The 27,960-nt window shown below is 51.1% G+C and overlaps 1 protein-coding gene across 4 annotated transcripts in view; it reads right to left on the reverse strand.

Moving 5' to 3' along the window:
- Positions 1–720: 720 nt before the first annotated feature.
- Positions 721–27,960, reverse strand: part of LOC102738963 (protocadherin gamma-C4) — a 50,561-nt gene continuing 23,321 nt past the window's right edge. For 2 of the 4 annotated variants that reach the window (XM_081826954.1, XM_006731486.3), the window contains exons 2-4: positions 14,642–14,700; positions 6,587–6,675; positions 721–1,337 (exon numbers count right to left, since the gene is read on the reverse strand). In XM_081826954.1, the coding sequence (XP_081683080.1) occupies positions 1,111–1,337; positions 6,587–6,675; positions 14,642–14,700 (375 nt within the window). In that variant the 3' untranslated portion in view covers positions 721–1,110. The other 2 variants (XM_006731485.3, XM_006731484.3) reach the window with 2 other exon arrangements.

Genomic DNA, 27,960 nt, shown 5'->3' on the forward strand with positions numbered 1-27,960 from the left:
CTGCTGGGGCCATACTGCTTCTTCTACCAGTGGCACCTCTGGAGTACCCAGCACCCACAGAGGGCCCTCTGACCTCTCCAGGGGACCTGGTGCTAAACATCCGCAAACCTTCCTTTGACTGTAATGCCAGCTGAAATCCACTGATGCTAAAAGCTCAGCCCAAAGTTTACCGCCTTTGTGTGGTAAACGAGGGTCCAGCCTGGTCCTTGGTTTATGGCTGGAACTGGGGATCTGGCCAGTACCCTGGGGACATACAGAGCCTTCTACAAGACCCTGATAACCGGTAAGTCAAGCTTTGTCCATCCCCCACATCCACACCCTTCCCTTCTTTATCTTGCCACCCCATACTGTCTTAGAACATGCAACGGAGTCTCTCTTTTGGGGGCAGGGGAAGTCACAGCATGCAGTGGGAACATCAAACAATGAAAAACAGAACAAAAGACTGGTCCCGAGGGCTTTGGGAAGAGGCATGGTAGCAAAGTGCCCTCCCTAAATCCAGCAAGCATCAGTACCATGGGAATCGTCACCATGTCTCCCGAAACTTGAACTTGGTCTTGGGCTCTGGAAGGAGATGAAAGGACTGGCACCAAACCATGCTTTGGGGGAAGTTGGAGAATTGGAGAGGCCTACAGGTTATTATGCCCTTCCAACTCTTCAGAACTATGAGCCTTTTTAGGTCACCAGGTACCTCAACACCCCAACCACCTTCCTTGAGAAAGAGGGGCCGCTGAGGGGGGTGGGGTGGGTTGGGCAGGAGGGAGGCAGGGGATGGTAGATGGGCCTGATTAAATTTGGAAGATGGCAGAGTTCAGCTGTAACTAAAGGGGGTGTGATAAATGGTGTCTACACGAACCCCACTACCCCCATGGGCACAGCAATTGATTGGACGGGGGTTCCCAGCAGAACTCCCTTTGCATATTCAATCCCTTGGGGGCAGACAGGGGGGTGTTGACTGGGCACTTGTTTCTGTTTCCCAAGGGGAGCATGGCCTGGATCCCTACCAGTATCTTGGGGGTGAGCCCTGAAAATCCGAGGCCTGGGTACAGGTAAGGAGAGACTGGGCTGGTCGGGGAGGGCAGCTGCCCTGTGGCTCTGGGCCCGGCCTCCACGTTACTTCTTCTCCTTTTTGCCTGACTTCTTCTTATTGCCATTGCCACCGGCAGGGGCCTTGCCGTCTCGCTTGCCGGCCGCGCTGGTCAGCGTGGCATTGCTGCCCGGGATGTAGACGTTCTGGCGGTAGTCGGGCACGTGCTGCAGGGTAAACTGAGGCCCGTAGCGGGCACTTAAGCCCATGGTGCCGGTGCCCCCTCCCAGGGTGGAGCTCCCATCAGCAGCTTCTGCAAGAGACAGAGGAAGGTCAGGAGCTAAACTCTGGGTCCCCAACAGTCACTCTGTTAGAGCACAGCCAGTTAATGAAGGCCTGCCAAGCACCGGCCCTGACCCCACCGAGCCCTGGGAATGTCCTCTCTCTTCACAAGGGGCAGATGTAAGTGAGACTGCCCTGATTTGATTCCCAGCTCTCTTACCTACTAACTGATTTGGGGCAAGTCTACCTAAACTCCCCTATGTCTCCTCAGGTTTCTGATCTGTGAAGCAGGTTAAAAGTAGCATCTACCTCTTCAGGTTTTGGTTAAGGCTGACCAAGATTATGATGTATATAAAGCACCCAGAAGAGTGCCTATTACACGGTAAGGGCTTAAAACATGCTGGCTGTTACTTTTCTCAGGGCTGAGGTAAAAGCTCTCAAATCCTTGCCCTAACCCTTCTCCAGGGAGCCCCTCTGGCAGCCACACCGATCAAGGGCTCCTGGGGGGCTGTAACCAGGACCTGCTGGTCCTCCTATCCTCGGGCCAGCGCCCACAGCGCGGGTATTGGGCAGTTCTGTAGTTAGTGTGGGCTTAGGGAGTGCACGGGCACGACGGCTTTCACCTCCCTAAGACAACCCAGCGAGATAGGGGTATTTATCCCCACTTCACAGATGAGGAAAGCAAGGCCCAGAGAAGGTGAAAGACCAACTCAAAGCCCTAGCAGGCGGCACGGGTTAAAGCCGGGGCGGCCGCGTGTATTTAAGCATCCACTGTCCACTGTCGGGCGGAGTCACCACCGCCCCCAGCAGCGTGGACCCCGTCCCTCTGCGGAGAGCGGAGCGGGAGGGAAGGCAGGGCTGAGCAGTGTTCTAGGAGGCGAAGAAGATGCTCCCGGGAGCAGCCGGCGGAGGAACGATGCAGACACAGGCTCACAGTTTCAGGGCTGGGTGACACCAGAGGACACCTTGAGCCCAGCTTCCCACTGGGCCCAAGAAGAAATGGGCTCTAGGGAAGTAAAATGCGGGCTCCAGCTCCACATCACCCTGGGCGCTTGCTGGAAAAGGAGACTCAGAATCTGCATTTTAACAAGATTTCCAAGTGATTTTGATGCACACTGAAGGTAGAGAAGCACAGACTCGCTCACCTCACTGGGTTTTTGCGAGGCTTAAATGAGACAATGCTTGGTGCGCGCCCAGGCACGTGCTGAGTGCTCCGTGGGAGGCGCGGCCGCGTCAGCCTCACGGCCACACGCGGTGTGCGCGACCTCCACTCCACACGCTCCCCGACTGGGCCGGCAGGCAAACCAGGACTTCCCACGCCGCAGCCTGAGCTCACCAGGGCTTCTGCGGGACTCGTCTGGCAGCGGGAAGGTTAAAGCCCCGGGAATTCCCGGGCCCGGCTGGCAGATGAGCTCTGCTCCCGGCCTCCCTTTACTCCCCCCTAGACCCTGGGAGTGGGCAGAGAGGGTGACTAAAGCCGGGGAGGCTGACTAATCCTGGGACACTAACCAGGGATTGAGAAACAGACTGGAACTATTTTCTAGACCAGCACCGGGGGGGAGGGGAGAGGAGACAGGAACCGAGACAGGAAAGAGGAGCCCCCGTCTTTCTGCTCCCCCCCCACCCCCCACCGCTCCAGCGCTCAGGTTTCTACAACCTCCATTCCAAGTCCCAAATCCCAGGATGTGAGGGCTTTGGGGGCATGTGTGAAAGAGAGGCTGGGTGGGAGGGAGCAGCTGCCCACTTCCTTCTCTTTCTCTAGGCTGGTCCCCTCCCCCAGCCCCTTCATTTCACGGACTTTTCCATGTTTTCCCTAATTAACTCCAGGAGGGAGCCAAGCTCACCCTCCCCTCCAGCATCCCTCATCCAGCCTGGGAAGGGAGGGGAAGGGGGCCCAGATTCGGCTTCAAAGAGCTAGGATTCCAGAGTGATTTAGGGGCTAAAGGGGAGACTTCAGAAGCTCCAGAGAGAGAGAGAGAGAGAGAGAGAGAGAGGGAGACACACACACACAAGAAAGGGAAATAAATGGGGAGAAACAGGAAGAAGGGAGGCAGGAACAGAAGGGCATGAAGGGCTTGACTGGGTAACTAGAGGCCAGGCCCACCCACATCCTGCACGCCCCTAGACCTCTAAGGAGCACCCCAAGGGGGTGGAAATGACAAAGCCAGTTGTTGCCACCTCTCACCAGAAGCACAGGCCTGACGTTGGCCCACGTCCTGTGGGAGGGGGGCACTGAGGTTGGGCTGGACCGAGAAGGGAGATGATGTGCAAACCCAGTGCCTAAGACAAAAAAGGCTGACACGTGAGTTCCTTCTGGTCAGCTCGGCCACTAAAAATACTGCATGACCTTGGCAGAGGCCCTGCATGATTCAGGCCTCTGTTTCCCCGTCTATAAATCTGAGAGGGAGAAGGTAGACTGTAGACTAATTCTATAGAAGGCTCTGGCCTTCTGTAGAATCAATTCTTCAGTGGCCCCTCCTTCTACTCCTCCAACACACACAGTGAGCAGGGACCGAGATCTTTTCTATTCCTAAGAGAAACATTCTTTTTTTGGAAGCAAGAAAGGGGTGCCTGGCTGGCTCAGTCAGTGAGCATGCGACTCCCGATCTCAGGGTTGGGAGTTTGTGCCCCGTGTTGGGTGTAGAGATTACTTAAAAATAAAATCTTCAGGGCGCCTGCGTGGCTCAGTTGGTTAAGCGACTGCCTTCGGCTCAGGTCATGATCCTGGAGTCCCGGGATCGAGTCCCGCATCGGGCTCCCTGCTCGGCAGGGAGTCTGCTTCTCCCTCTGACCCTCCTCCCTCTCATGCTCTCTCTCTCTGTCTCATTCTCTCTCTCAAATAAATAAATAAAATCTTAAAAAAAAAAAAATAAAATAAAATCTTCAAACCGAACCAAAGCAAACAGCTCTGGCATGAAGGTGGGAGCAGCTCTGGCCTCCTCTCCAGCTCCTGGCACCCGAACCCCCTCCCCCCTTTGCCCTTCCCACCCCAACCCAGGGCTGAGACAGCACCTCCGGACAGGGAGGCCTGGTCAAGCTAGACGAGGGCCAGTTGAACCACAAACCAGAGCCTCCTTGAAAACACACTTCCCCCCCAAATGTTTATTTAAAAAGCCTCCCAAGTGTACTTACTTTCCTTCTTACTTACTCCCCCTCAGCAGGCCCTAGCGCCAGGCTGGGCTGGACTCCAGAACCCTTTCCAGGCTTCGGGGCAGGAAAGCGGGTGTGAAAGTTGAGAGTAGGGCCTGACCCTGCCACTTCAACCCTCTGGGTCCATTCCCCAAGGCCCAAGCTTATGCTCAGGTCAGCTGCTGTGTGGGCCAGGGGGCTGGAGCCCTGACAGGGGAGCCAGCCGGCAGTGACCCAGGAAGTTTGTGGGCCATAAATACTGATTCCATTTCTGTTTTTTAAATCTGGATTCAGGCCAAAAAGCCTGCTTCCTGGCCTTAACACTAAAAACCACAACAGCTAAATATACCTGACTGTCTGTTTACTTTCCTCAAGAACCTGACTTGGCATCTCCCAGACCCACCCGCCTGCCTCTTTCATACTCAGTATCTGGCCTCTCCAGGAGTACAGCCCCCCCAGACCTGGGCCAGCTCTGTGCCAGAAGGGTGGCCTCCCCTGTGACTTCCCTCTTCCTCTCCCCCTTCACCTACACGGGCCTGGCTTCACTCAGCCTCACAGACATCTGGGAAAGGCTTGCCAGATTTAACAAAAATAAATGCAGTGTGCCCGAATAAGTTTGAACTTCAGATTAAAAATGAGCCATTTTTTATATAGTATGTCCCAGTACTAATGTTTGGGGCCTACTTATGCTAAAATACTATTTGTTGTTTACATGAAGTTAAAATTAACTGGGCATCCTGTATTTTATCTGGCACCTCTAGTCTGAGAGTAAAGCACGACAGTAAGAGGAGTTCAGTCTCTGCTCCTACTCAGCTAAAGGGAAATGTAGGCTGCATCTAAAGGCAGACGTGGTCACTGCAGAAGAAAAGGCATGAACCGGGAGTCGGACTGCATTAGAATCACCCATCTGCAACTCTAAACAGGGACCTTGGAGCAAGGGATTTCTCAGTTCTCTCATCTGTCAAATATAAGTAAGTAATCACAGACAGCCCTTGCAGAGCTGGTAAGAGGATTAATTGGTGCGATACCCATCAAGTTGGCCAAGCATGTGCCCGGGACGGTACACAGGTGCGATTTTAGTGATCACTGTTCTGATTCTACCTGGTTCTCTACCAGCCCTCTGCGCCTGCTAGAGGCCAGGCCTTTCACTCCACTATGTAAGCCCAGTGCCTTCATCCTCTGACAGCCTCCAAGGAAGCCTAGGATTTGCTGCTCCTGCAACTAGTCCTTATTAATAGGCATCATTCTAATTCAGCCTTCTACGGGTCAATAAGGATAAGAATTAATCAATTTCAGCCACTGCGTACCGTGCCCTTACTCTGTCATTACTGTGCTAAGGCCCTATGTTTGGCCCTCCCAACACTGTAGTAAGATCTGTCAAAGTACCCGATTTATAGTCAGTGAAACTGAGGCCCCCAGGGGCTGAGTGCCTTCCTTGAGGACACACAGCTAAGCATGGGTGCCAGGATCTGAATCCGGGTTGCCCTGCCTCCAAAGCCTGTGCTCCTAAGTACTAATATCATCCTGGTGTTCTGTTTCCCCTGCTCAGGCTGCTTTTGACTCTTCGGGGACAACAGTCATCGGCTGAATCTCTCTTGCACGTGAAGTTCTTTGTTAGCCCTCTAGGAAAATCAAAATCCTGCTCTGCAGGTGGGGGCAACAAAAAAGAGAAGGGGTCTCACAGGTCCAAGTGCATTCTCTCACACCCACTTGCATGGATGGAAGGCTTGCGTGTGCCAGGCCCACAGCTTTGTTGTCTACGGAAGCATCTCATGTAGTCCTCACGACAACCCCCTGGAGGCCACTGCCTCCATTTTCTTGGCTGAAGAAGGGTTAGTGAGATTAAGCAAACGGATCAAATTCCCAGAGACAGTAAGTGGCAGAACGAGGGTCCCACCTATGCTGTCCCCTGCTGAAGCTGGACTCTTAACACTACCGCCTACACCCCCTCAATACATCTTTCCTTTCCCACTCCCCTCGAGGCATCCCGGGACCCTCAGCTGTTTCTCCACCTGGCTTTCTATCCAGGAATGAGGAGTCCCCTCGGAGCAGCTGAAAGATCCAGAGACGCCAGGCAGGTGGATGGCCAGTCTTGAGGCCTGGCGGCTGTGGGACCACCCCAAACCCCACACCCAGAGGAGCACAACTCACCACTGGCAGAGGCCAGGATCATGGCCTGCAGCATCTCTGTGTCAAACTGGTTGTTGGGCCACGTGCCGGTCTCATCGCCATTCTGGGAGCTGCCGAAAGAGTGGGGTGGTGGTGAGTACAGCCTCTGGGGCCAGCCCAGGCCACGCCCCTCCTGTCCTCTCCCAGGGAACCCAGATCTAGCACCCTGGGTCTCCGTCCCATGCAAAAAGATGGCCCGTAGGATCGGAACATGTCATGTTTGCAAACCCTTTGGAAAAATTCCTCTGCTGAGCACACTTGCTTGCCTTGCACCATCTATAAAAATCAAACCTTTTCTGAGGCACTTCCCTAATTCCTCAAGCTCCCTCTCACAGCAAATCCGGTATGGACACTGTTCCCTAGAGTGCCAGTTCCCAACCTCTGCTTTGGTAACATGAATAAAATTGGTCAGAGGGGATGCCTGAGCCCACCCGGACCAGCCCCGGGGGCGTCCGCGTGGCAGCCCCAGCGGCCCTTCTCCTGGTGTTGTAGCTGTGTGCGGTGGGGCAGGGTCTGCCTGCCTCCCACTGAGGCACCTAGTTACCACCTTTAGACACTCCAAGCACTGAGGAAAACATGAGGTGCTCGATAACTGTTAAAAATGCTAACCTCTAGAGGACCTGAAGGAATTCCAACCCAACTTGGATTTTTCCCACAGTGACTATTTCCCTGCTTTGTTGGAATTTGGAAGTAGGACATTTTTTCTGGGTTTTTTTTTGGGGGGGGCACCCTGACACACACACACAGTCTATTAGGTGATCCTTGGCACCCTTTGGCACCCAGAGTTCCTCAATAAATATTTCTTGCCTGAATGAATGGGAAAAAATCCATGGAGAGAGTTAGGTCACTATGAGGGAAGGATTTGGCACCAGGGGAGTGGCTGCAGGGCAGGCCTTGAACACATGGTGGGGGAGGGGGGAGCACAGGAGAGTGAACACGAGTGAGCGCGAGCAAGAGCACGTCTGTGCATTCTGTCATGGTGGGTGAGCACAGCCAAGAAATGCTTTACAGTTTTTCCAAGTTCTGTCCCTGCCTATGGTTTCCCCTGCTCTGGGACCCCCCAGCCCCAGGAAGGTGGACTTGGGCTCAGATCAGGGCACAGCTGCAGTCACATCAAAGGGAGAGTTAGGGAGAGTTAGGGTTGAAGGGAAAAGTAGGAGGCTCGTTTCTCTCTCAGAGTGAGAAGAGGTGGAATGCTGTGTCCACTTATTCAACCGACATTTACTGAGCAATGACTGTGCACCAGACCCTGGGCTAGATACTGGGGTTATAGTTGGGAACATGACGGAAATAGTTTGTCTCTATGATGCTCATGGTCCATATTGAGAGGCTGACATTAAATAATTACACAATTATTTAATCGTGACTGTGACAAGTGCCATGAGGCCAAGAGCACGGTGTAGGGGGAAGTCTTGATTTAGCAGGGGCTAGGCAGCTCACTCAGTCCAGGCTTCCCTGAGGAAAAGGGACATTAGAAGACAGGCAATTTAAATTGGGAGAAATTTCCAGGTGATTTGCAGGACAATTCCAGCGAAACGAAAGTAGGAAGGATGACAGAAAATCACCACCTTGTAACCAGCAATCATCAGTGAATACTAAAATATTAAAAGTGGCAGGTTGTTGCACAGTCTCAAATACCACTCACAGAGTACTTATTAATCAATTATTTAAAAATATCTTTGTAATGGAGAGATCTGGAGATACCACTTAACTAAGTGAACACCGTGAGTATCACTGACAGCTGGACAGACGGACATGAAATCATTCCCCATGTAATGCAGTGGGAGGGTACACGGTGTCGCATGGGCAGTATTCCTACCAAAACTGTCAACCTGCTTTCACTGTGAGAAAATGCAAATCCAGATTGTGGGACATTTTAAAAGACAACTGGCTTGGACTCTAAAAAATGTCTGTCATGAAAAACAAAAAAGGTAAGGAGGCTGTTCTACATTAAAGGAGATGAGAGAGAGATGGCAAGCAAATGCAGTTCATGCTCTTTGATTGAATCCTAGGTTTGAAAAAAAATACCAGAGGTGTGGCTGGCTCGGCCTGTAAAGCCTGCAGCCTTAGAGTCATGAACTCAAGCCCCATGTTGGGTGCAGTGCTTACTTTAAAAAACAAAAAACAAAAACCACAAAAAACCACCAAACAGGTTAAAAAGACATTTCAAGAACATTTACGAAAATCTGCTAGTGGACTAAATATTTTATTGCATTAGTGTTAAATTTCTCAAACGTGATCATTCTTTTATGGTTTGTAGGAGAATGCTACTATTATTAGGAGTTATATACTGAAGTTTTTCAAATATTATGTCGTCTGCCACTCTCAAATGGTTCAGGAAAAGAAAGTTTAGTGTGTGTGTGGAGAGAGAGAGAAAAACAAATGTGCAAAATATTAACAATTGATTAATCTAGGTAAAAACAGTATTTCCATGTTCATCACACTATTTTTGACAAGTCAACTTTTTGACAAGCTTGAAACATTTCAAAGTGAAAAACTGGGAAGTAAAGTGAAGTATCTAGGAGAAGGTGTAGTGCTGGGGGAGAGCGCTTTCCAGTTAGAGAGAGTAACATGGCCCAAGCCTCTGAGGCTGCGAAAAGCTTGGCCAGTTCAACAGACTAAGGGAAGCCAGTGTGGCTGCCCCAGGGGGAGGTGGTGTCAGGGGCTGAGGATGTAGAAATGGACACTAAAGATGTTGGTCTCATCCTAAGAGCTCTGGCAAGTCACTCAGGTGTTTAAAGTGGGGGAATGGGGGGGTGTCACGATGGGATTTAAGTCTTTAAAGATTACTCTTGCTCCTGGGAGAGGACCAAGGGTTAAAGGTACCTTTGGGAGGACAGGAGCCCAGGGATGGGGCCTCAGTCAACTCTGTCTCTGTGGAAATCCAGGGGTCTTTACTTGCAGCCCTACTGAGCTGTCACTGGGCCTGCTAGAGGGCACAAGGCTGAGGCAGATGAGCTCATGCCTCGATGAAGAGCCTGACTGGGATGGAGTTGGGAGAACAAGGTCAAGGAGGGGAAACAGAGAGAAGGGCTCCGGGGTGAACAACAGCATCAGATACTAGGTTAGGAAGATGCCCTGCGGGGACTGGGTAATGGTGTTGAGGGAATAAAGGTGAGTGAAGGGGTGGGCCTGGAACCATGACGGGCTGGGCTCTGGGGAGGATTCTTGGGCAATGGTTAAAGGCTGGAGGCTAAGCAGATGAGCAGGCTGCCAGCTCTGTGAAGCTGGGCACGAGGTAAGTGGAGGGGGAGAGACTTCTTTTTGAACAATTTGCTGAGAGCTTCCTATTCTCTGGGTTCTGGGCTGACTAAATTACATATAATTTAGTTGTATATATAACTTGGTTGTATATATTTAGTTTATATACAGTTTATACTTAGTTTATATACAGTTCAGTTATAGCTTAGGTAGCTCGCCTATTTGAGCCTCAGAACCACCTGCAGATAAGTGTTACTATGATTCTCTCTCTTTTCCAGCAGATAAATGCAGGGCTCAGAGGGGCTGAGAGACTCCCGAAGCTGCATAGCTGCTCACTGGCAGAACTGGAACCTGAAGGGGCCTCCTGTGATCCTGAAGCCCATATGCTTATACCCGGCACTGCCCTGGGCTTCCCCATGGAGGCCTTGGAGCCCCTGCAGCGGGGAGAGGGGGCTCCTCCAGGATTTAGGAGACGGTGAAAAATAAAAGTGCAGGCGATGGACTACCTCTAATTGACCATTTTCCAAGCATCTCCTATGTGTCAGCGCCTGTGGCAGGCCCTAAGACTTAAGAGTTGAGAGACGGCATTCTTGCCCTAAGGAGTCTGTATTCGGGTGTGCTGGATGGGGGCGGGGGGGACGTCCCAGAGGCTGGGCTGTGGAAAAACAGCTCCCTGTAGCAGGATGCAAAAAGGGAGAAATCCGGGGACATCCCCTCTGACAAAAGCCTGGATTTAACTGTGTTAAAATATAAATACATATGTATTTTTTGACATAGTAAAAGCCTGTCAGCCTTTTAAAATACACATCCTATGTCCATATGAGGGGCTGTTAGGCAACAATTACATTCTGAACATTTTTTTCCTGCCACGGGGAAATTCTCGTGGTATCCTGCAAAGAGAACACAAAGAGGTGATAATGCTGATGGAGCTCAATTACTGGGGGGAGAAATATACCACCTCACCGGGAATAAGAGTTCTTAATATTTTGTGAACAAGTTTGTGAACAATTTATTTAGGTGAATCAGATTAAAAAAAAGACAAGACACCAGTGCATGTTGTTTGAGTGCACAAAGAAAAAAGTTTAGAAATAGACATATGAAAATATTAAAGAGCTTAAGAGATTTGAGACACTCAACCAAATACAAAATGTGGGCCTTAATTTGGGTAAGTGCACAAATGAGTTAACAGAGAGACATATAATCGGGGAAATGTCAATATAGACTGGATTTCTGATAATACCAGTTTATTAATATATTATTTAGTATTAATGTATTATTAGTTTATCAATATTACTGTGAGTGCTTACATGTTGGAAAAAAAAAAAAAAGAACTGTCTGTTAAAGACCATGAAGACTCAGATGAAATTATATGAAGGCTGAGATCTGTTTCAAAATAGTTCAAGGGGGTAACAGGGTGGAGACCCAAGTGAAACAAAGTAGGGCATTAGTTGGAGCTGGACATTGGGATCACAGAGGTTCATTAGACCATTCTACTTTTGTACAGATTTGACAATTTCCACATTCAAAAAAATGTTATTGGGGGGGCTCTTTGGGTTGTGAAATTAGAGTGCTTTCTCTTCTAATTTTTTCCTCTATTTCTCATGCTTCTATATCGAGCGTGTATTTTTTTATAAGCAGCAAAAAATAAGTTGCTACTTGCCTGCTGAGTGACGGCCTAAGCTGGGGGGGAGCAGGGCGGGTGTCTCTCTGAGGAGGGGAAGTGGAAGGGGATGGTGGAGCCATCAAGGGAGAACAGAGTGGAGACCAGGAGAAGCTAAATGGAGACTCTCCCCTCTGTGCAGAGACTGGGAACAGCTGCAGGGTGGAGCCTGGGTTACAGCCTGAGAAGGGACAAGTGGTTTGCTGGGTTCAGCACTTGAGGTAACAGCTGCCAGGACAGGAAGCCAGAAGGGTGACTTGAGAAGGGACACTGGCTGGAAGGAAGAGCACCTGGCAAGCAGGGAACTTCACAACTTGTCTTTCTCCCTTTGGTCTAGGCAATGTGACCCAGCACTGACTTGAACTTGGACTGGGTTTACTGGAGAACTCAACAGCAGCCCTGCTCTGAAGCTGGTGTGCCAGTAGCCAAGATGGTAAGGAGGAAGTGGAGCAGAGAAGTGGTGGAGGGCCGGAACCAGAGTTAGGCTGAACAAGAGAAATCTCCCCTCTTCGTCCTCTCACTCCAATTGACTCACCAGAATGGCAGCAAAGAAAGAATTCCCCGTCAGTCTGCTGATCCTGAGAGGCCTCACCACAGGGCCTTTGCATATGCTCTTCCCTCCTTCCTTCAGCTGGTTATTTTATACTTAGCCTTCAGATCTCAGCAACACCTCATTTCCTCTTAGATTTCCCTCTGCTCCCAGACCTGGTCAAACCCCTATTTTATGCTCTCACCACCAGGTACTGCTCTTCATAGCACTTGGGATAACTGCAATCTTACACTTATTTTGTATTTTGGGTTAATATTTGCCTCACTCAACATATGGTAAACTCCTCAAGGACCGGGAACAGGCCTATTTTATTACCTCCTACACCTAGAATACGACCTGGCCTCCAGGAGGTGCTTACTAACTATGGAATGAATGAAGGAGAAAAGCTGCAGTTGCTGGACTGAGCCCTTAATGTTCATTTCATCTGGGCCATTTCGGAATTCCGACAGTAATGTGTGTCCCATCCCCCTCAAGTTAACTAAGGAAGGGAACCTTCTCTTACATCTCCCCAGGAGCTCCTATGTGTATTTCAGGCCACCAAGTCTCTCATTTGATGAAAAGGGACTTGAGGCAGGGGTAAGGTGCTCAACCCAGAGGGCACATCACAAGCAGTCTATGGGCCTTCCAGGGGCAGCAGTGAATTCTGCTCCAGGACCAGTACACGGTCTGGGGTGGAGGTGGGGGGTACAGGGTCCACAAGCTGCCCAGTGCTTCTCACCACCTCAGCTCACTTCCTCCTGGAGGCTTTCTCTACACTCACATGAACTTGCTAAGATTTGCAACTAGACATTTTTAGTGCGATTTGTTGTCAATTTTCTGTCTCACCTGCTGGCCTGGAAGTCTTTGAGTTCAAAGATGATGTCTGCTTGTTCATTCTTGTAGGACAGTGTTTAGAACAGGGCCTGGCTCATAGTAGAGGCCCAATAAATAAGTGATGAATGAATGAACACGTGAGTGAACACATGAATGACCTAACAAATAAGCGACAGAAAGGCTGGCAAGGCCACTAGGGCAAAACAAGACAGATGGGGTCAAGGGAGGGGCAAGGGCAGTCCAAGCCATCTGGCTTGCTGCCTCCTAGGGCCCTTCTAGGAAATGTCCCGGGTTCTGGATACATGTGCAGGACTGCAGGAGGTGGAGGCTCCACCGCATACCAAGGTCTCCTGGGTCCTTGTGGCAGTGCGTCCTCACCATCCAGGCATGTGGGGACATGTGGGCAGTAAGGGCCCGCCCAGCAAGGAGGCAGGGGAAGGGGGCCTAAGCTCTGCCCCCTCTCTCTCTCCTGGGTTCCTTGGACTCCTCCAGGCTCCTGACTTCTAACAGGGAGGCCTGGCCCCGAGCCCACCCCACTCCCCTCAGACCAACTGAAGGTCTTTCTACAGCTTCCCTCCCCACCACCCGCAGGGGGTTCCTGTCTCAGCAGGAATTCACACTGGATTGAAATGAGCAGCTGGGGCAGCCGGGATGAGAGAGTGTGGTGGTAAGCACTGATCAAAGACTCTGTGTGTAGGGGGGGAGGGGGGAGGGGGAGGGGGGGCATGTGTGTGCTGGCTTGCCCACAAGTACAAAGAAATAAGAGACAGGATAAAAGGGAGACGAAGAGAGATAAAGAAAGAGTAACAGAAAGAGGCCCAGGGATGCAGACAGAGACTATACACTTAGAGAGACATACAGAGAGAGACAGAGACAAGGAAAGAGAACAGAGAGGAAAGCAGAAATAGCAAGAGATTAAGAAACCAAGAGACTGGAGACAGAGGAGCACAAAGACGCTAGGCAAGAGGGAGAGACAGAAAAGAGGTCAAGGAAAAAGGGAGGCAGAAACAGAGAGGAGAAGAAACAGAGACTGAGACTAAGGAGGAGTCACATTTATTCATTAATTCCACATTTCCTGAGCACCCAGCATGGCAGGTGCAGTGTGAGGCACAGATCCGTGTAAGCAGACACAAATGGTAGGGACGAAGATGCAGCAATAAAGACAGAAACCGAGGCAGAGACAGAAAGAGAGGGAGAGAGATAGAAAGGGCAGAGGGATAAGAAAGAGTGGCAGAGACAAGAGGCCTGTAGGTAGAGAGGCAGAACCAGCTGCGGGACCTAGGGCAGCCTGGAGCCAGGGCAGGACCAGGAAGCCCCGCCCCTTGAGCTACCCCCTCAGTCCCACCTCCAGCTGTGCAGTCTCCACCTTCCCCCACAGTTGCCTGGCCTCCCTGACCTGTTGGCTCTGGAGGAGGCTCCGACTGCTGACATGGCCTCCCCTCCTCCTCCTGCCCCCCCCCAGTCTTTGCCTGAACCCCAGCCCAACCTGGAGCAGGGGGACATAGGAATTAGATGGGTATAGAATACTTCCTTTCCACCCAGAGACCACTTAAAGACCAGGAGATAGGAGAAGGTTACCTGGGGAGAAGGGAGGGGCTGAGTGTGTGGAATGAGTTTTCAGAAGAGCCAGAGTAGAAGCCTCTTCTTTCTGGGGTCTGTGTACCAGCCCCCAGTACACTAAAACCTCCCTGAAATCCGGAACTTAGGGAAGGAGCCCCTTGTAGCACATGCTGAGCCCTCCCCCACCTCCTCCCCCGTCATCACTGAGAACATGCCGCAGAGAAGAGGGTGGGCTGGAGAGGAAGTCACCTACCCGCTGGTGCCGGGTCTCTGGGTCTGAGAGAATCGCCAGTCCGTGTTGGGCGGGGCTTGCTGTGGAGAAAACAGAGGGAAAGGGGCTGAGGACCCATAAGCAGTCAGAATGTCACCCGAGCCCCGGGGCTGGGCAGGGAGGGAAAGAGGGAGATGGACACAGAGAAGAAAAGAGGATAAGAGGAGGGAGGGGCAGACTCATCTCCAAAGACAAAACGTACCCCAGGTCTCAGAGGTCTGAGGTACCAGAGGCAAAGAGATAAAATAACATTGATCTGACCACAGTGAGCAAACCCTGACTCCTTTGCTAAAGAAAGAGCCCATTCCTCCCTGCCTGACTCAGAACTGCTGAGCTGAGATTCAAGGGCAGAAAGTATCTTCTGTGGAACCCAAGGGTGCAAAGAAGCCCCCCCCACCCCCCCAGGAGATTTTCATGAGAATTCCACCAGCCCTAGAAGGAATTTATTCAGCTCCTCAGCTGGGAACAAAGCATCCTTGCAGCAAGATGGCCGCTGTTCTGGGTAACCCTTTTTGCGCCAGGTTGTGCTGTAACATATTCAGAAGGAGCCCTCCTCCAGGCCCTTGGCTCTTGACGACCCCTTCCCACAGCTAAACACATTATTAATTTAGGAGTCATGCCAGACTGATTCTTTGCAGGGCATCCAAGCCCCAGGACACCTCTCACCCCCAGAACTCTGCCAGACAATGGCTGTGACTGAGGAAGAGAGAACAAGGCCGCTCTGTCTGGGATAGAGAAAACTGCCGGGATGGAGCCCAGCAGAGATCAAGCTCCCACAGCCTCCAAGCAGAGCCAGCTAAGTCTCCAGGGCTCCTAAGGGGCTGATCTGTAGTCATGTCCCACCTGGATGACGGTGTGGGACTTTAGCCAGACGCTTCCCTCCCGAGACCAGAGGGTGTATTATCCCATCACACACACACACACACACACACACACACACACACACACAGCACTCCAAGAGCCATCTCCTTAACCTTTCTGAGGTGTGCTGGTAATTAACTCTCACACTTACTCCCAGAAGCAGAGGAGAAATGTATCTCTGATTACACTGGGGAGAAGAAAGACCAGAGGCTGCCAAATGACTCACTCTGAGGCTCACAGGTGGCAGTGATATGAGCAGAACCCAGAAATTTAGCATCCCAGGTACACCATGAGTCACCAGCACCAGTCCAGGACTGCCGTGGGGAACGGCACTGGGATGCCTACTCCTCAGCCTTAGACACAGGAGAATCTACATAGAGATGCAAGAACCATGACAGACTGGAAGAGAGTTGCTGGGCAAAACTCACAACCTATGTAAGGACGGCGGGTCCAAAGCGTGTTCAGTAAGGGCTGCTCAGGGATAAGGAGCCCCAGAAGACTTTTCTCTAACATAAAGCCCTAAAAGGGAAAGAATCCCATCTATGCCCCATCCCAGCAGATGAAGACTGCCCTCCTTCCTCCAGCTTTACAAGTGCAAGCGACTCAAAGTACAAATTCTGGAGTTAGACCTGAGTTAGAGCTTTCTCTACCACTTACCCTCTGAACTTGAGCAAGTCATGTGACCTTGGTGAAATTCAGTGAGGAAGCTGGTATCTATCCAACAAAAATCTTGGGAAGAACGAGTGAGGTGCGGTACTCGGAGGAGGTATCGCAGAAAGGCTCTCTTAATCAGCTATCACATAGGGTTGTTGTTTCAAACTCTAATTCTGATTCGGTAGGGGCAGGGAGGAACGTAACTATAGTTTAAATAAAAGCTCCTGAGATTGTGGAAACTTGTGCCTTTTACTACTATAGTTGCCCCACATATGAGGGCCCCCTGGCATCTGGCAGAGGCTGTGGCTTTCCATCAGGCTGAGAAGGAAGGACTTGACGGAATCTCAGATACTTTGGCAACCCCCAAAGCCCTGACCCTAGATCACAGGAACACATCAAGGTTACGACGGAGCCAAAAGCCTATCTCTGAGTGTCCAGGGTCCAGGTGCTCCACGTTCCCACTTCCTGTGATAGGACAGGCAGTGATTGTCACTGAAGTCCCAGGCTGCCTATCCTACCCTTGGGCCCCAGGGTAGCTCAGCCAGCCCCCAAGGCTTCTGGGCCGGAGGCAACGCTGACCTCTGCTCGGAGTCCCAGCAGGATGGAGCAGCCCACCCTGGCCCTAGAGTTCCCAGACTCATATTCTTGCACAGAGGTGACCTGGTCTAGCCCCAGGTAGAAGCAGGAAAAGGCTCCTGAGTCCTTGCAGGCCCTGGGAAACCACGCCATGGGATCCTCACCAGGGTGTGATCAGTCAGCTGTGAGTACCTCCGAGGCCAGCAGCCAGGTGGTTGGGAAGCTGTGAGGGGCCTGGGGACAGCCAGTGCATGTAAACTTGACAGCAAGCACTGGCAGTTAAAGGCGGCGTGCAAGTACGACCACGTGCTGGGTGTGTGTGTGTGTGTGTGTGTGTGTGTGGTGAGGCAAGCCCATTGGTGCATGTGACCAGTGGGTGTGTTCTGCAGGGAGGACATGCTTGAAGCCTGGGTGTGACCTATACTGCCTACAGATGCATTGTTTGACGGGGAGGGTGGGGGGCAATAGGGATGGTGGACATTAACAGTGAAGTCACCCATCAAGGGAGTAGAAAGAGGAAACGTAAAGGCTGGCAGAGCAAGCTGGCTCGGGGGTCAAGCAGGCTGGGTGCAGGAGTAGATTTGCGACTGACTCCACCCAGGACCACGCCCCCACTCAACCCCGGCCATAAAAGATTACTGGATGCCAGCTGGCAGGGATTGGTTCTACTTCCACTCACCTACAATCACCACCACCTCCCGGTACTCAGAGTCCTATCCCCACTTTGGTGTTCCACGCAATCAGTCCAAATGGTCCCCCAAATCAGGTGGAGTGCAGGCAACACTGAGCTCCACGCCCCCCTCCGCCCCCACGACCCTCAGCCCCACCCCGAGAGAAGCGGATGCAAAAAGTCCCTTTTGGGGATGGGCTGCTTCTCCATCGCAGCCCACAGGTGTCACCCTGTGGACACCTCACCTGGCTCCGCTCCCGCAGCGTATTGGAGCGGGACCGGTAGGCATCAGGCTCCAGCGCCAGAGCTGAGGGCTGCTGGACACTGAGGGGCCTGAGAAAAGTGAAGTCACTGCCATCCGAGGCTGGTGAGAAGCACGTCCTGTAGCAGTGGCTCTGCGGGTCCGAGGGCCGCAGCGTCACCTCCATGTACTTGAGCGTGCCGTCTGAGCTCAGCTGCAGGTTGGGACTAGACTGCTTATAGAAGTCCCGAGAGGGGGAGTCCTGGGGCCTGCAGCATTGGCTCCCACCCGCATCCGCAGCTGTGTGCCCCCGAAGGCACTTAGCTGACAGAAAGGTGAAGGTGACTAAGGATAAGAGACTGATGGCTGCAAGAGCCACAATCAGGTAAAGGGTAAGGTCTGAACGCTCAGGGGGGTGTGAGAGGAAATCGCTGGACTTGGGCATTTCCTCGGGATCCTCGTCCTCCAGAACCAGCAGCACCGTGGCTGTAGAGGAGAGGGAAGGGTCACCGTTGTCCCTCACCAGGACCACAACCTGCTGGGTGTCAGAGTCATCCTCCCGTAAGGCCCGGGCCGTGCGCACCTCGCCAGTATGTGCAGACACCAGGAACAGTCCTGGAGCCGTAGACTGTGGCAACAGTGAATAGGAGAGCCACGCATTGTGGCCTGCATCGGCATCCACAGCTGTCACTTTGGTGACCAAGGAGCCGGGAGGAGCAGAGCGAGGGAGACGCTGGGGGACTGAGAGTTCCCAGCCAGGTCTTGGGTGCAACACAGTGGGCGCATTATCATTCTGGTCCAGGACAAACACATGCAGAGAGGTGTTAGAATGCAGTGGGGGAGAGCCAGAGTCTCGAACCCCCACCATGATCTGCAGCATTTGCAGCAATTCGTAGTCAAAGGTGCGTTGGGCAAAGACTCGCCCGTCCTCAGGGTTGACGTATACAAAGGAGGAAGCTGGGGCTCCCTGAATCTGATTCCCCACAATGGAGTAGGTGAGGTGAGCATTATCCCCGGCATCTGGATCCGAGGCAGCCACAATGCAGAGAAGGGAACCTGGAGGCCGGTTTTCTGGGATGTAAGCAGTATAGAGCTGCTGACTAAAGTAGGGTGCGTTGTCATTAACATCCGAAATGTTGAGCCTGATGGTGAGATGTGTGTGCAGGGGAGGTGAGCCCGCATCACTGGCCAACAGTTCAATGATATAGTGGGAGGTGGTCTCCCGGTCCAAAGGCTGGCTGGTTAGCAGAGAGTAGTGGTTCTCAGAAGGCTTAATCTGAAATGGCAGGTCCGGGGAGATCTCAAGGCTCACTTCACCATTTCTCCCCGAGTCTCGGTCCCGCACATTAAACAAGCCCACTACTGTGCCCACCGGTGTGCTCTCCAGGATAGGGTTGACCAAAGAGGCCAGTAGTACCTCTGGGGCATTGTCATTGGCATCTCCCACATCCACCTGAATCATACAGTGGCCTTCCATGGCTGGCTGTCCCTGGTCACGGGCTCTCGCATGAATTTCATAGAAACTTGACTCCTCAAAGTCTATGGGACCCAACACGTGGATTGCTCCACTGCTAGGGTCTAGGCCAAAGAGGTTACGCACTACCTCAGATGTATGGTCTCCGAAAGAATAGTCTAGCTGGCCATTGGTGCCCTCGTCTGGATCAGTGGCATTGAGGCGGAGTAGCAGTGTACCCACGGGTGTGTTCTCTGGGAGCCCCACACGAAGAACTGAGGACTGGAAGGTGGGGGCGTTATCATTGACATCCAGCACTATGATGGAGATGAGGGTAGTCCCTGAGCGGGCTGGGATGCCCCCGTCCACGGCAGTGAGCACCAGCTGATGTCTTGCCTGGGCTTCACGGTCCAGCTGCCGATCTAGCACCAGCTCTGGGAACAGCTTCCCATCTTTTAGGGTCTTCACATTCAGAGAGAAGCGGCTGCTGGGGCTTAGAGTGTAGAAGCTCACGGTATTGGTGCCCACATCCGGATCCTGGGCACTATCCAGAGGGAATCGTGCCCCAAGTGCAGCCGATTCTGAGATGCGTATCTCTCGCTCCGAGGTGGCAAAGCTAGGAGAGTTGTCATTGAGATCCAGGATCTCTACCTCTACGCGCATCAGTTCCAAGGGGTGTTCAGTCACCACCTGCACAGGCAGCAGGCAGCTCATAGCGGCTCCACACAGGCTCTCTCGGTCAATCTTTTGATTCACTGCCAGAGCACCACTCACCAAGCTCAGCGAAAAATAGTGTCCATTCTCCTCAGACCCCAACCGCAGTCGGCGGCTCGACAGATCTGTCACCTTGAAGCCTAGATCCTGAGCAACATTTCCCACCAGCGTCCCCGGCTCAGACTCCTCCACCACTGAGTAACGAAGCTGCCCGGACACCCAGCCCCAGCAGCACAAGGACAACATGCACAGCACTTGCCATTTCCCAGCGAGCTGTGGGGGTGTCTCAGGCCCCATGACCCAGAAGGCCCTTCCTGGACACTGACTCTGTGCTGTCCTGTCTCCAAGGTAGACCCAGGTCTTGGAATGTAGCAGCTGAAATCCCTTATGTCTCCTTCCAGCCTCTTAAAAATTGCTCCGAGGTCTGTCTGCCTGCAGCAGTTCTTCTTAGTCACCAAATGGCGGGGGTGGGTGGGTGGGGGGGATGGGAACTGAATCTGAGTGGAGCTGGGGAACAGGGGGAGGAGAGGTGGGCAGGAAGAGCAGATCCCCCACCTCTGCTCTGAGTCTGATTGGCCAAAAAGTCTGTCTGCTCTCAACCAATTATGAAGTCTCCTTGGTCCTGGAAACCTTAGGAACAGGCAAATCTGTGTCAATGAAACCTCCTACCTCCCCACTCATTTCATGCTGCAGGTTGATTCAGCCCCCTTGGCAGCAAAGTTTGACAGCTCAGATGGTGCTCAACAGGGAAGACAAAGTGGTACAAAACTTCTCAGTGTTCTGTCCCAGCAACTTCCCTCAGGACTTCAGAAGCTCCCACTACTTCGCTTAAACCAACAAAACTGTGTCCTTCCAGGGGAGGCAAAGCCCATGTGAACGCCCCTCCCCCATCCTGCCAAACGCTGCTAGGTTGAGAGAAAAGATTTGTTAGGATCCTGTCAAGCCTTGTTCTGACTCTCCATCAATGCTTTGAGGAATCTCAATGGCAGCTGATGGTTCCAGGACTCAGCTTTTCTGAGCTCCCTTACTTGAGCTGTGGAATGAGCGTAATAGCTCGTGGTAGGGGGAATGTTCCCGGGACTGATCCAGGTCCCCCAGGAGAGTGACTAGAAGCTAGGCACGGTTTCCAGGATTTATGGTTTCACAACTCGACTTAAAGACTCCCAGAGTGGCTGTCTCTGAGTTCCTCAGCTGTAGACCAGTTCTCTGACATTAAGTGATCTCACTTACATCGCTTTTCCCACCAAAGAAGTGATGCTCCCTTGCCCCCATTCTCTCGTATCTAGCTCAAATCTCGGTGGGGACCTGACTGGGATTCCTGAAGATCTGGACTCTGCTTGTACCTTGATGCCTCCCTACCCGCTCGGCTCTCTCCTCTTTGTGCTTCCTGCTGTTCCAATGCAGAGAGTTCTCTCTACATTGGGTTAGGGAGTACTTGATACTGTGGGGCAAATATATTAGTCCCCCTCAATTCACTGGGAAATGGTAACCTGGAGTCAAGGTAGTCCAGAAATGTGGCCTCCTCATTCAGGAAGAGAAAAACTCCTCTTGGGTTTAGGCGACTGCCTGGGACATCCTACCCTGGTGCAGCAGAGCCTTCTACGCTCCCACACTCCGGCAGCAGGCTTCCACAATACCCTGACTCTTGCTCATTACCTTCATTTCTTACCCTCAGGTAAGGGCATGACCCACCCCAAGTACTAATCTGTGACAGCTTCCCGATTATTCACAAAACACTTCTAAAGCACACCATCTACCACACAGTTACACTCACTATGGACTCTCACAGACAGGCCAACGGTCGCTGGGACGTGACCCAGCCATAAGCCTGCATCAGAATAACCCTCAAGCGTTGGCTGAGCCTGCAAAGGTCTCACCTCTAGCCCATACAGAAGATCAGAGGGTGGGCAGCTCGGGCGAACAGGTTCCCCTGCCATAGGTGCGCTGGGTGACTTCACCATCATGAAGCTATCACTCCGAGTGGGTGCAGAAGCCAAAGGTGTACAGCCATGAGAGTGGCCGCCCACATCAACAAACTTGATAGGGTCATCTGACCCTAGCTGGATTCGGAGGATCCCATTGGAAGGAGGAAGCCCCTCCCTCCTTCGAGAGCGGGTAAGACAGGCACAGGTTCCAGCAGGAAAGCAGGGCACTCCACAGGCAGCCCCGCGCAGACACTTCGAGAGTAGTGCCACGAACGAGCCAAAGGAGACAAAGCAAATTGCCACTAGTGATACGGCCAAGTAGAGGGTCAGGCGGGATTCTCCTTCCCTTGGAGCCGAAGATTCTCGAAGATCGGGGACAACTGGATGAGTGTCTTCCTCCAAGGACACTAGTAGAGTAACAGAGGTAGAGAGTGGTGGGCTACCACTATCCTTTACCACAATGACCAGCTTCTGTGGTGGGAGATCAGCTGGGATGGGAACTGCCGTCCGTACCTCCCCAGCATAGCGAGACACCGCAAACAGGCTGGGGTCTGGGGCCTCCAGCAACTGATAGGAAACCCAAGCATTGTAACCTGAATCCAAGTCCACAGCAGTCACCTTTGTGACTAGGTGGCCAGCACCAACTGATGGAGGCAGTGCTTGAGGACATAAGGAACCAGGCCGGGCCCTGGGGCGGAGCACAGCTGGGGCATTGTCGTTGAGGTCCAGCACAAACAGACGAACTGTCACGGTGCTACTAAGAGGTGGGTTGCCCCGATCCCGGGCCTGCACCTCAAACTGCAATGTCTGCGTTTGCTCATAATCAAAGGATCGAGTAGCATGAACAGCTCCTGTCTGGGGGTTCAGAGAGATAAAGGAAGAAGCTGAAACATCTCTATTTCTGGGCTCCAGAAGAGAGTAGGAGATAAGTGCATTCAAGCCAGAGTCTGGGTCAGAGGCTGCAAGGGAACAAAGCAGGTCCCCTGGGCGATTGTTCTCAGGAACAAACACCTCATGTGACCTCTGGAAGAAGGAGGGTGGGTTATCGTTCACATCTGAAATATTGAGGAAAATAGTCCTCTGGGTACTCAGAGGAGGATTCCCAGCATCAGAAGCAGTGACCATGATGTCATAGCTGGATTTGGCCTCTCGGTCCAAGGGCCCAGCAGTCACCAGGGAGAACTGGTTCCTGAAGGCAGACTTGAGGGCAAATGGCAGGTGGTCAGGAATACGGAGGCTCACATCTCCATTTGACCCTGAGTCAGGGTCCTGCACACTGATGAGTGCCACTACAGTGCCAGGTTCTGCACTCTCGGGAAGAGTCCCAAGCTCTGAGGTCACTGTGATGTGTGGGGCATTGTCATTTACATCTAGGAGATCCACCCGAAGGCTGCAATGTTGCTCCATGGCTGGAGAACCCCCATCGCGAGCCCGAATATCAAATTCATAGTAATTCTCACTCTCAAAGTCTAGGGGCCCCTGAAGGGTAAGCTTTCCAGTAGTTGGGTGAAGGCTAAAGAGGTTTCTCACACGATCAGGGGTGTGACCACTGAAAGAAAAGGTGACGTTACCACTGGGACCCAGGTCTGGGTCAGAGGCATTGAGCTGGATGAGCAGCATGCCGGCTGGGGCACTCTCCAACACACTAATCCTGTAGCTGGATTGCTGGAAGGCTGGGGCGTTGTCATTCACGTCCAGCACAGATACCCGGAGCTCTGCGGTGCCAGATCTCGGGGGGTTCCCTCCATCCACAGCAGTCAGCACCAGGCGGTAGTCTGACTGCTTCTCCCGATCCAAAGGCTTCTCCAGGAGCAGCTCTGGGACCAGGCTGCCGTCGCTGCGCTTCTTGACATCCAGTGCAAAGTGTTCGTTGGAGCTTAGTCTATAGCTGCTGATAGAATTGCTCCCCACATCTGCATCCTGAGCCTTTTCCAAGGGGAAACGCTGTCCTGGAGGAGCGGCCTCCCCAATTTCCAAGTCCAGCTGCTGCCGAGGAAATCGGGGGGCGTGATCATTCACATCCACGATTTCTACCTCCGCTCGGTACATTTCCAAAGGCCCTTCGGTTACAAACTCCAGGGGCACGATGCAGCTGGTACTGAGTCCACACAGTGCCTCTCGATCAATTGGATTCTTGATGAGCAGGGCTCCGCTGTCCAAATCCACACGGAAGTGTCTTTGGTTCACCTCTCCAGCAACCTGCAGCCTACGAGCTGACAGACTCTCTGTATCCAGCAGGAAATCTTGGGCGACATTCCCTACAAAAGTCCCTTCCTGTGACTCCTCTGGGACTGGGTAGCGGATCTGCCCACAAACGTAACCCAGGTGGCAAATGAAGAACAAAAGGGTAGCCCCCCAGCAGATTTCTACCCAGCTTCCCACCTTGCGGAGCATTGCTGCTTCCCGCTAGCCCTCTACCTGGTCCTGGGAAGCAGAAGAAGCCGACCCGCCCCAAATGGCAACAGCAGCTGGAGACACCTCTCTCTCTTTCGTGGCGCCGCTCTGGCGCGCGGCTGGGCCGGCGCCGCAAGGGTTACGCGCCGTGTTTGCTGGTGGCGGGGTAGATTTGTCTGCCTTCCACCACCCGATTGGCAGACAGTAGCTCCTGGGCTCAGCCAATAGGCTGAGCAGAGAACATCCCAATAGCAGCAGGGTTAATGCGTCGCAGCACTGGAGGAAAAAAAAAAAAAACCAAAAACAAAAAACCACCTATCTTTTCGCCTTCCTCCCAATCAACAGCATTTCTTTCTATAGGTTTATTATCTCCATGAGAAGCAGACAACATGTATGTATGTTTTTTTCCCCCCTAACACACCAACTTCCCCCGCCCCTTTTCGGTGGGGTTGAGGGGGGGTGGCGCGGGAAACAGACAGCCAGAGCCCTAGCAACCTGCAGCCCAGAGAGGAGTAGCCATTTGAGACTGGTCACTTTGTCCAAGCCAGTGTTGCCATCCACCAATATTCTAAATGGGTAGTTTCTGCCTCAGTCTGATGTATTAGAGCAACAACTAATCAGAAGCAGTGCCATATACTCAAAACTCTGCCCCTCTGCAGATTATTCAGAAACATATCCATCTCTTTGCAGAAAGACTTACACATTAGTGTAGCCAATTAAATTTATGCAGCACACGTTTTTGTTGTAACAGGAGGTGCAGCAGAAACCAAATCTCTCTTATTCAGACACTAGCTAGTGATACGCTGAATTACCATTCATTGATTTCAAGGACAGTATAGAAGGAGATGAAGCAAGGTGGAGGGAGCCAGGAGAGGGAGATGTTCCAAATCAGTAAAGAATCAGTGTGTCTGGGAGGCACTAAGGACTAGATCTCATTACCTGGCAGAATGCTAATGTTCACAGATTTAATAGCTTCCTTGAATGATTGCGTTCAGCCACTAACAGCTTTGTGCCCACAAATCCCCTTTATCTGACACCATGGTATGCTTGATTTGTTGTTAATTACCACAAGAGACAGTTTCAAATGAGCAAGCTTTTCACTTGGCCCCAGGGGGCCTCTTGGAGCTAGAGACTGGATTCACACTAGACCCTCCCAGGAGCCTGGCTACCACCCTGCACACACACAGAAACACAGATCATCTCACACTGTAGTTACCTGCAAACTATAATCCTAGTGACAAACACATCAGGAGCACAGAGAGAAAAATCCAGCCTGATCTGGACATAAGATTTCTTAACTCATCTGAATCCTCACCTAGGTCACCACAGGCTGCAAAAACCACCAGCAAAACCCAGGTTTCTTATCCTCCCCAGATTTTTAACCAAACCCGTAATCCTCAGGAATATCCTTTTGACTCTGGTGAAGCTAGCAACCTACATTCTGGTCTCAAAGAGAGGGATCTGGCTTTCTGTATCTTTTTTTTTTTTTTTAACCAAAAAACAACTAAACCTCCTCCCAGAGGAATGATGGAGGTATCAATCAGTCTGACCTACCAGGTGTTTGGGGCAAAATTCACTATCACAGTGAATGGCACCAGCATCAACCCAGCTGCCTCAGTCAGCAAAGGGGAGGGAGAGGCAGAGCCATCCTTGACTCATTCCTCTCCCTGACTCCCTATATCATGTCAATCAACAAGTCCTGACGATTATATTACAGTCAACACCTTCCATTTATACTATCACTGTGGTGGTTCAAGCATTTATCAATCTTCTCCTCAAGTATTTTAACAGCCTTTTACCTGTTCTCTTTGTCTTCAGTAGCAATATCCCCAGTCTATTTTACTTATGGGTGCCAGGATAATCGCTCTAAAACAAAAAACCTAGATGCATCATATATATGTGAGTTCAAAATTCTGCAGTGACTATCATCGATACAGAATAAAATCAAAACTGCTGGGTCTGGCCTAAAAATAACTTAAGATCTAACTCCTGCCTACTTGCTGCACATTATCTCTTGCCAAGACTGTTTTACAAACATATTTTAAGGTCCAGCAATCATGAAATATCATTATCCATCTGCATGAAATTCCCTGCAAGGATCTTTTTCCTTCTTCCCTTTTAGTTCTCAACTTAAGTTCTTAGCTTTCAGCTCAACTTTATGTTCTCAGCTCAAGCATCACCACCTCTATGAAGTCTTCCTGATTTCCCCAGGCTGGCTTAGGTGTTTCTTTCCCTTTGCTCTGACAGCTTCTGGTGTTATGCAGATCTTCACTGTCATTTTTTTTTGCCTCTGTTTCCTATGGTACTCTAGACACCATAATAACACGAAGTGTGTCTTTTCATCTTTTATAGTTGTCTGCACAGGGGGTTGCTCAATAAATGGTGAATTATTGTTATCATTAGTTCAATAGTAGTTATTGAATACTTAAGACTTTACATGAATACTTTATATTCACTATGCTTTATATGACTTACTTCTAACTTACACAACCATTTTGAAGGATATTATCTTTATTTTATAGATGAGGAAACTGGAGTTCAGAGAGGTTAAGAGACGTGCCTAAAGCTAAACATCTACTATGTGTGGCACTAGGATTCCCCCCACTCCCACCCCTGGTTTGTCTGGAAAGAAATAGTCTCTTTCTATAACATCTTAAATGATTTTTCTACTAGTTTGTCATCTGTATGACCATAAACTGGCCTTTTACTGATGCCTTTCATATTCAAGAACTAGACCTCTTGCAGGTCTCAATATTTGCAAGTTCACACCAAAACAAACAGGCATACAGTTGATTACTAGCATTGGAACATCATAAAGCCTTAAACCTACAAATCCCTGACTTGATCTTTTTCTACCAGGTGTGTGATTCTCCCATCTTTACATGGTAAAAACAGCTTTATTGAGATACAGTTCACATACCATACAATTCATTCATTTAAAATTTACAATTTTGGGGCACCTGGGTGGCTCAGTCGTTAAGTGTCTGCCTTCAGCTCAGGTCATGATCCCAGGGTTCTGGGATCGAGCCCCGCATCGGGCTCCCTGCTCCGCGGGAAGCCTGCTTCTCCCTCTCCCACTCCCCCTGCTTGTGTTCCTTCTCTCGCTGTGTTTCTCTCTGTCAGATAAATAAAATCTTTAAAAAAAATAATAAAATGCACAATTTGATGGTTTTTAGTATATTCACATATACTAAAAGGATACAACCATCACCACAATCTAATTATAGAACATTTCTGTCATCCCTCAAAGAGGTTCCATACCCACTGACCAGCTCTAGATTTTTTAAGAACAGCTGCCCAGATGCTAGTGGTTTAGGAAGATTTTCTCTTTAGATCACTGAAGCATCCTCTTATGTCTTCTCTACATTGCTCCTCTAGAGCTATTCTATACACATATGTATTTTTATACCACATTTATTTATGTATTTGAGTATAGTTGACAGTGTTACATTAGTTTCAGGTGTACAACACAGCACTTCAGCAAGTTTATAGAGCTATTCTATAGAATATTTTAAGGTTGGGAAATAACAGAATTTTCTAAGTTCTGCCTGGCCCAGTAAGCCCGGTTCTGTGAACACCAGGATAACACTTCGCTTCATAAATGTGTTGATAGCCTGGTAGATTCTAGAGCAGTAGTTTCAAACTAGTCTGCACTTTAGAATCACTTGGGGACCTTCAAACAATACTGATCCCTGTGTCCCACCCCCAGGGATTGTGCTTTAATTGGTCTTGGGTGTGGCCCAGGCTTCAGAATTTTTAAGGGGTCCCCAGCTAATGCTAGTGTGCAACCAAGTCTGACAGCTTCTTCTTTCT

Source organism: Leptonychotes weddellii, chromosome 7, assembly GCF_054177405.1.
Source record: "Leptonychotes weddellii isolate Sample4059 chromosome 7, ASM5417740v2, whole genome shotgun sequence".
Classification (NCBI taxonomy): Eukaryota; Metazoa; Chordata; class Mammalia; order Carnivora; family Phocidae; genus Leptonychotes; species Leptonychotes weddellii.